Source organism: Saimiri boliviensis, chromosome 3 (assembly GCF_048565385.1).
Source record: "Saimiri boliviensis isolate mSaiBol1 chromosome 3, mSaiBol1.pri, whole genome shotgun sequence".
Classification (NCBI taxonomy): domain Eukaryota; kingdom Metazoa; phylum Chordata; class Mammalia; order Primates; family Cebidae; genus Saimiri; species Saimiri boliviensis.
In genome coordinates, this window is record NC_133451.1 from 74,256,060 (window position 1) to 74,265,935 (window position 9,876).

Here is a 9,876-nt window from a genome sequence, read left to right on the forward strand (position 1 = left end):
AATAACTTCAAATCAGTAAAGAAAAGTGGATGGCTGCAAAAATTTTCTTTAGAAATTTCCAATAGCAAAAACAAGCAATGACTACTGATATTTGTTGCACAATACTGATTACCATTTGTGTAAGTTACACAGATATTATTGGTGATGCAGGTCATACAATATGCAAAATGAAACAGCATGGACTTTCTTTCCTTAAGGGAGGAATAACTTGCTTTGCAATTAACTAAAGCTAATTAATTAAAAGTTAACCAGCATATACTGAAAATCTCTAGAAAAAAAACGAGTAAGAACAGTTGCCCATCATTAAGACTAATTACTTAGTTCCTTATGCCTAATCACAATAAAGTTGAAGTCTGGTATATGGATTTTATTTCATTGAAATTGAAAGATGGGATGAGATAAATGAGATTTGCCTTTTTTTTTTTTAACAGTATGCCTGCTTTCTATATTATTTGTTTCTCCCTTGGTTTGTATATACCCCTAACTTTTTAACTTGTTTCAGTTTTCCCATGCTGGGAGTTTCAGGAGTTTGAAATTAAAATACCAATTCACTGGGACGGGTGTTCCTCTGAGTCATGAAAAACGTGGCTCAAAGTTCCAAAATTAAAAAGTAAAAGTTTTGATCGAAATCCTACTCCTGAATTGGTCTCTGGCAAGTTACCAAATTTCTGTTTCTCAATGTGTTTAAAACAAAACTATTTTCACCTGCCTAAAAGAGGCATCGGGAAAAACTGGTGTTGCACAGTGTGGCATCTCTTAGGAAGTCCTTCTTACCACTCTGGCAATACCTAACATTCTGGGTTTGCAAAAATGACTGTCCCTTTAGTACTTTTAGCTAGAGTAGAGCTGTATGGGTTCTTTAAATAAAACCACATGCTTTACATGGATGTTAGTGGTCCCATTTGGCTTTTTCTCAGGGAAAAGATTCTTACCCAGACTTCTTTGGTGAAAGTTATGGCATCGTAGAATAACTTCAGGCCCTGGTAATTCCCAGAGGTAATCCCCGGAGTACATGGCTCACTTTAGAACACACCACTACCATGTTTAATTCTAAACCAGTGGAGTAATAGTGACCCCCAGTGGTCAGTGGTGTGGTCTTTCAAGCCCCAGTTTGTGCTTCTAGAGAGTTGAATAATTACGTAGTGGAATAGTCACCATACAATTCATCCTGGCAACTCTTAGTGGAATAGTCACCATACAATTCATCCTGGCAACTCTTAAATAAATAAATATCCCTCTGACCTGCTTGGTTTTATTTTAACAATGCTTAAATATCACTATAGCAGTGGCAATAATGTATCTCTGTTAAGTAGAGTGCTTGTTAGGGTTATGATTAATACAGGGTCAAGAACAAATCATTTTTGTTGCAATCCTGTTATTGAAAACACTGTAGAATGTATTAATTCCATGTTTGGGGACTAAGTTGTTTGTAATTAAATGATTCTTGCTGAGATAACTGGGTTTAAATCCTCTACCATTTACAAGCTATATGACCCTAGATATGTCATTTAAGCTTTTTGAAACTTTGTAAAATGTAAGAAATGTTAGTTTTGTTGTAAGAATTAGAGATACTATATATAACATGCCTGGAATGCAGCAGGCACTTAATAAATAATAACCATTTTGGTAGTGTGGTAGAGGAGATTGGCCTGAATGTATAATGATGCTACAGGTTTAATTAAATTGTTGAAACATATTTATTATACATGTATTTTATGAAATGAGGACTGAGGAGTGGAAAACCAGTTCCACCTAACACATGTGTTCTTCCTTTATTTCTTTTTCTAGTCTTTGAAGCCATCAAATCATGCTACCATCCAGAGTATAGTGAGAGCTGTGGGGGTCGTTCCTGGGATTCCTGAGCCTTGCTGTGTACCAGAAAAGATGTCCTCACTCAGTATTTTATTCTTTGATGAAAATAAGAATGTAGTGCTTAAAGTATATCCTAACATGACAGTAGAGTCTTGTGCTTGCAGATAACTGCAAGCAATGGCAAATAACTCATCTGAATGCATAATTCAATCATTAGTTTATTTTTACGAACTTCTTCTTCTTTTTTTTTTTTTGCACTGCCAATGCATTTTGTTTCAAAAGATTATTAGATTATTTCTATAGTCAGATGGGAATGAGCAAATAGATCGAAGATTTTCCCCAAGCAGGACTGTATTTGCTTCTGAATGTAACTTAAAGCAAAATTTTAGTAAATATGGACATCTATTTCTCTTTTTGTAATCAAACACAAAAACTTATCAGACTGTTTTTGGAACTGTTAGAGAACACACTGGTTTATTTTTGTAATGGGCTTTGAAAATAGAATGGAAAAACAGCAATAGCCTGTCATTTATCTCTACTCATTTAATCACTAAAGGGAAATAGAGAGTAATTTCATGTTTTGAATTAGGCTTATTGCCTTAAATTCCTGAGAAAGTGCTAAATAATCAACTCTGATGTTTATCTTAAGTTGTTGAGACTTTTGTTTATCCTTGTTTTTCCCCCACAAGTCATTGTGTAAGTGTAACGGAAAGTGTGTGCTGAGCGTTAGTGTGTATGTATGTGTGTACATGTGCCAGGTGCCTGTGCCCTCTGCAGGATGGTTTGCTTAATATGGCTATATAATTCAGTTTACACAGAATTCTTTATATTTTTAAACTTTATGTTTTGGCAAACACCATTCAGTTATGAGAATGTTGCCAAATATGACAGAATAATCCAAGAGCATATACAGAGAGTTACCACTTGACCGAGCTACCAATTGCAAATACAGTTGTTTTCATTTCATTTCCTACCAGAAAAAGAAATCAACAACCCAGTTTTAGAAAACACAAGCATAATTCCTCTTCTCTACTTCTTTTACACAAATACTTTTGTTTATTCTAAATTGAATTAAAAGTCTTTCCTAAAGCCATTAACTTTTTAATTCTCTTTATATGTCTTTACTTCCTATGAAGTTATTGATAGATGTTGAGGTCCAAAAACTGATGGAATATTCAAGATCTTTTTAAATGATCAATTTAACTATAATCACTTATTGAGTCTCTTTCTTCAGTCATATCCAAGTCAGGCATTTTTTCACATAGATCAGGACTTTAGCTCAGTCTTAAAAGCTATACTTTAGCAAAGCTCACTAAACACTATTCACCAGGTATGGGAATCAAATATAGACACTTGTTCGTCTTTGTTTTCCATTTCTATGTGTCACATACATGTGTCCTCTTATACTTTTACTCTTGAACATTATTTCAAAAACCTTCTTCTCACTGTATTTATTTTGTGTGTCGGAAATGTTTTCAGGCCATAGATCACTGTTATTGTTAATCTGTGGTTAAATCTCATTTCACTTCAGTCTTACCTGACAGTTAGAAACATCTCAGCCATTTCAGAGGCTGTACAGTATCAGAAGACATGGAGTTTGTTCTGTCTCTGCCTGTGGCTAATTATGGTGGTTCAGTCATTTAATAAATATGTTCTGAGCATCGATTTTGTGAAAGGCACTGTGTTACCTGTGTGTCCTTAGTGTCCTCACTGGCAAAATGAATAGGCTGGCCATGAGCTGGAAGGGTTACGTTTATAATTCCAGCTATTTCATATCAGTCTTCCTTGAATGAATGATAGTGACAGATATAAAAACACTGTAAGTCCCTCTTTTAATAACCTAAAAGCAAGAACATCTTGTACTTCACTGTTCATAAATTAGTATGGCATTCGCTTTGGTTTAAGTGATGGTTTATTAAAACCCCATTTAAAGAACCCATGAAAAGAAGCTCTTTGATGCCTCGGGGTACATACATGTTGGTGTGGTGTGTGTTAGTTCTGTGAGTGAGACACATCAGTTCTAAAAGAAATGAGTGAAGTTCTGGTGCCTAAGTTACTACACTTTCTTCTAGTTCATTTTTTGTTACAGTAGCATAAAATCAAAGATTCAAAGTGAGATGGAGGACATAATTACTTTTTAATACATGTTCTCAAACATTTGAAAATAAAGGTATATGATAGAAATGGGCCAGGGTGTGACTACAATTCTTATCATACTGTCTTTCAGTAAAGACAACTTTTTCATTGGTAAATTTGGTGAAATTCGAAATTCAGTATTTTTCTAGAGATGTATCAACCAAAACTTCTGGCAATTCCCAGTATCACTTCTTATCTTCTATATCCAAATATCTGTTTGTTACCTTTCTTAATTTTAACCAATGTGTACTTATTACAAATTGCACCCCACAATGGCCAAAAACCCACTGTATAATAAAATTTACAAATACCAGCTAATAATAATTATATTTTAAGTAGCAATTGATATAAAATAACAACACAGTGAAAAAACTTGGTAATCTCTTAGCAATGGAAATAGGTTTTAACCGGTATTTTTTCTGGGTGCTTTGTAACTATCATTTTACAAAGATAAAATTCCTCCTGAATTGAGGATGTATTACGGTATAAATTGGAAAAGTTTTATTTCCAAAGAATAAAACAAGATTACCTTTCAGTAGTACAGACTGAAGTAAATGTATTAATATTTTAATCAATACAAATTTACTAAGAATAGTTAGAAAATTGAGTAAGTGCCTGATTTACAATTTGTTAGGTACTCATTTCTGTATAATTCCTACATAGACATTTAGAAATCTCCTGATATTAAATTATTAAATTGGGATTCATGAGAAGAGAAGCTACAATTATAAATGCAGTTTGCTAAATCATGCATAATACTCTCTTTCTCTCTCTTCCCCCACAAATAATCCCTCTACCCCTATTTCCAGATGCAGCTCAAACACACACACACACACACACACACACACACACACACACACACACAGAGTCAGTTACTGAAAAAAAGAATTTTTTAAAAAAACTTCTTAATATGGAATGTCGCTGTTGAGCCCAGGCTGGAGTGCAGTAGCGTGATATTGGCTCACTGTAACCTCTGCCTCCCAGGTTCAAGCGATTATCCTGCCTCAGCCTTCCAAGTAGCTGGGACCTCAGGAGCCCAGCATTGCGCCTGGTTAATTTTTGTATTTAATAAAAAGAATTCTTTTTGTTCAATTAACTGTTCTCTTGAATTCGAATTAGGGGACTGCCAATGTCAATAGAATATTTTTTAAATACTTTCTTGTAACCTGTGTAAATAATATACAATTTACAGGATTTGGGGTTGTAGAATTTAAACTGGAAGATTGGATTCCTCATATCTCAGGACTACAATATTCCAGATAAATTTTTACATTCCCTTTGCTATATATTAACTGATGATCATTTATATGTTAAGATTTTTTACTTTAATATTTCTAATTAGAACTCTTATTGCCCATCTAATATTTTCATAGGCAATCAAATGTAACACTGTTAACAGTATGATTTATTAAAAATGATTATATAATTACATTATTCGGTTAGCCTTTCAGCTTTCACTTTTCTCTGTGCTAACAAGTAACTAATGTCTGGGCATTGACTTCTTACTGAATCAAAGTCGGGTTAAGAAATAGCTATGCACACCTGATGTGTAAGATTAAAGAAGATATTAAATAAGAAACCTTGGGTACGTCTGACTTTTCTGTAGAGATCTTTTTTGCCCCCTGAGTTGTATTTTAAATGTAGTTTATAAGTGATAAAATAATCCTTATTTTCTAAAAACCAGTCCTTCTCTTCAGTTTTCCACACTAGTTTCTGTAAATGTTTTAGCTGAGAATTTAATACTTGTACAGTCAATGGCAATTTTAAATATATATATTATATATGTATATGGAAAAAGTGTAAAGATGCTTTTAATTTATTTAATGACTATTGCCTTCCTATAATGATAATAATTTTCATCCTTAATTATGATAATAATTTTAGTTAAAAAATCCTTTTTGCTACAGTTTTTAGATGCAAAATGCAGTTTGGTTCTTTAGGCAAATCCACTTAAAGGATATATTGCAGTGAAACTGTGACGAATACTTCACTACCAATGTATAAGCTTTGTTGAATTTGTATCATTTTCTTTCAGTAATGAAAAGCTGTTCATTATACAGTATGAAAATAAAAATTGCTTCATTGACAATTTCCCTATTCATTTTTACTTATTGGGAAAGACTGTATTTCCAGACACAAGTGTGCTGCATTTGAAAAGAGATAATAAAGCTTACACATAGAGTTGAACATTTTCAAATTCTAAATGGAGCATCAAAACTTACTATTAACATAACATGATTAACATTGTAAAATAATATTGAAATACATACATCAGGAAAAATATATTTTTTAAACTTGATAAACTCAACTTAAATTGTTTCATATTTTCCTTTCTTTTTAAACCAAACACTCCATGTTTTATAGTTGGAGACTTTTTCTCTCTGGATGTCTGACTCACTATTTTGACAGTAACTTATTTCATCTATCGTTTTTACCCTATCCTCTTCTTTTAGAATGATAAGTATCTAAATTTAATTAACCTTATCATTGAGATCTATTTTTAGCCATTTTTGTTTAGGCCATAGTTTTTTCTTTAAGGAAAAAAAATGACCTGATATAAAGAAATAAAATATGCTTTTATATTATTTGTATTATTTTAATCATCTCTGTAACACTGTGTGTAATGTCTGAAACTACAAGGAAATTTTAAAGATCATCTTGAACAAGTTCCTTCACTTCTCAGTACATCATTTATCTCGCTTATAAAATGGGCCAATAAACTTTCTGCTTCATAGGGTTGTTACAAGTTTTAATGAAACAATTCTTGTAAATGAGTTAACCAAGTGTCTGAAACAGAATAAAGACTTGGTAAATATAAACTGTTATTATTTTTACTATTATCTAATCTAGTCTTTCCATTTTCCAAGTGAAGAAATGCAGACATGCTATGCTATAAGACTGAATGTCCACCCATCATGCCTCCCTTTGGAACTGGCTCTCACCAACAGGAGTGGGTTCCCTGACACATGACAAAAGTGGGCATCTGTCAGAAATAAGACCAATGTTAGTAAAGCTGGAAGGCTATTTAGCAGCATGGCTGGCAATGGAGGCTGTCACTGATTTTTAGCAGGCATGTAGAAAAGTTGTAAAAGGTAGTTGTGGAGAGAGAAGAGTAAATTGGGCATGGATAGAGAGAGCATTGGGCCGGCCAGGCACAGTGGCTCATGCCTGTAATCTTAGCACTTTGGGAGGCTAAGGTGGATAGATCACCTGAGGTTGGAAGTTCAAGACCAGCCTGACCAACATGGAGAAACCCTGTCTCTACTAAAAATATAGAATTAGCTGGGCATGGTGGTACATGCCTGTAATCCCAACTACTCACGATGCTGAGCCAGGAGAATCACGTGAACCCAGGAAGCTGAGGTTGCAGTGAGCCAAGATCACACCATCACACTCCACTCCAGCCTGGGCAACAAGAGCAAAACTCCAAATGAAAAAGAGAGAGAAAGAGAGAGAGAGAGAGAGAGAGAGAGAGAGAGAGAGAGAGAGAGAAGATGCTCTGTTTCCTGATGATATTTTAGTTTCTGTGCCTTTTTCTCATAAATTGAACTTCCTGCCCTTGGATTACATAGGCTATCCCTGAAAACTCAACAAATTACCCACTTGTATTTATGCTGGTTTAAGCCAATATCCGTAACTTGCAACCAAAACAGTCTTGCCTATGACATAGTGGACTAAGTATGCCCAATTTCATAAGACTAGCTGCTGGAAAAATTGGTATTAGAATCCTTAGTAACATTACAGAGAGAATGTGGTATTTGAAATCATACCATCTTGAGTTTGATTTCTGGTTCTATCAGTTACTAGCAGAGTGATGTATGACTCTGAGGAATATTGATGGAATCATCATACTTTCAGGGGTAGCCAGTTTCGTGACTGATGAATACTTCCAAAAGAGTTGCCTCAGTTCTCATGCCAGAGGATTGTCTTGAAATACCATTTAGAATTGGTCTTTGTAGCTATTAGAAGATATGGTAGAGGTTAGGGTTAAGAATAAGAACATTGAGCACACATTCGCTTAGTACTACCAAGGATTGTTCATATTGTACAAAACTCAATTTTAATGGGTAGAGATGTGCTTGATGATATAAAGTATTAATGCCCATAAAGAAGTTAGTTATATATGGCTATTAACAAGTGAGTATCAATCAGTAAAATGAAAACATATTCACATAGGATGCTATAGGGTTATATATTTATATCCACAACACACAAAATGTAAGAACCCATGAGCCTTCCCTTCATACTCTTTTGTTCACAAAAAGGGGATGTTCTCAAAAAATGTTATTTAAATTTTAATTTGGGTTGTATTTTTTTTTCAGTTGCATTTGAAGCAACATCAGAATCTATGGAAATGCTACACTCTGAACTTGAGCACTTCCCTAAGTTCCTTCACCTTCTGGAAGTCTTAATTTTCTTCAAGTGGTCATTAAAATTCCTTTTTTAACTCTAGTATACCAGATTTCATGATTCAAACATCCATATTAAATCACAACTCATAAACATTTTTCTCCTAATTATGTCTTGGGGGAAAAAAATGAAAGTCATGATGAAAGGGAGAGAGAGAAGAATATAAGAAAGGACCAGGGGAATATATCATCCATCCTTCAGCTTAGGAGATTGCTGATTCTGTCTCACTTCTATCATATGATGGGTTTTGTAAGACTCTTCTACTTTTCATACCTACATTTTACTTAGAGCATTCATCCTCTTACTTTAATAGTAAAAAGTAGGTATTATTATGTCTTACTATATTTTAACAAATTATTAAGACATCTAATGCCTTAACAAAAAACAAAGCCAAAATAACTGCAGAAAATAGACTAAAATATTATTTATGTGTATTTCTGGATATAAGTTTATGAAAGTTTATTGTTATGCATATTGCATCTTATTGATACAGGCTTGGAGTTAGACAATTTACACTAGAATCTCAATTCTGTCACTTACTGTGGGACCCTAGACAAGTTATTAAGCCTCTTCTGTTTCCAAGTCCTCATGTGTAAAATGAAAACAAAACACAGAGCCTACCTTCCCGTGCTGTGAAAATTACTTGAGCCATTATACATGAAACACTTATGTTTGTAGAACAAAGCAAATATTCTTCAAAACTAGCTTTTTAATTTTTTAAATGCATTTGATAAACTTCCATGAATGAGTCCTCATTTGACCCAGAGAAGTGGTGGTGAGTATTATCTTCATTTCACTGACCCAGGAAAATAATTGATGAGCCCTAGGTCAGAATCATGCTAGTAGCATCAGGGCTGGGGTTCCAGCAGTGATAATGTCACCCCAATTGTTCTATTCTTTTGCCTTTTGCCTCAGATGCCTCTACTTAAAGAAAGCTGCCAGAGAAATCTTACCCATTTTTCCCTGGAGTTCTGAGAAATTTGAGGAAAATCGACTATGGCATCATAAAGAAAGCAAAAAAAAAAAAAAAAAAAAAGTTTTAATAATGATAATGTTTGATTAGTGTTTGGATCTGAGAACTTTCCCCTGAGTTGAACTTCCCTGCTCAATTTCAGCTCAACCCCAGTGGTACAGAAATGGTCTCAGTGAGCTAAATTTTTGGAAGATGAGAAAATGTGTGTTTTGAATAAAAAAATTTGGAAAAATGGAAAGTCAAAGTGGGGCTGAATTGTGTACTCTCAGTTCCCATTTCTTATCATCAATCAGATGTGTTTCTCCCCTTAAGGAGAAAGGATGGGGACAAGAGCAGAAAGTATTACTTCAACTCTGTTTTCACTCAGAGAGTACAAAGAAACTCCTGTTCCTGTCTAAGGAGAATAGAGGTGGTATATTAGTAAAAAGCCTCCCCCTCATCCCCACAATGCCACTGTATAGGAAATTCTGGCCTTCCCTATATCCCATTAAGTTTGAAAATCCCACAAGAACAACAGCACAAGTGACTGAAACTTTAAATCTAAC

The 9,876-nt window shown here is 34.1% G+C and overlaps 1 protein-coding gene across 1 annotated transcript in view; it reads left to right on the plus strand.

Moving 5' to 3' along the window:
• The window catches only part of BMP3 (bone morphogenetic protein 3), a 30,358-nt gene extending 22,500 nt beyond the window's left edge, over nucleotides 1–7,858 (plus strand). The window contains exon 3 of the mRNA XM_003923945.4: nucleotides 1,789–7,858. Coding sequence (XP_003923994.1) covers nucleotides 1,789–1,980 — 192 coding nt within the window. The 3' untranslated portion in view covers nucleotides 1,981–7,858. The remainder of the gene's footprint in view (nucleotides 1–1,788) is intronic.
• Nucleotides 7,859–9,876: the final 2,018 nt, after the last annotated feature.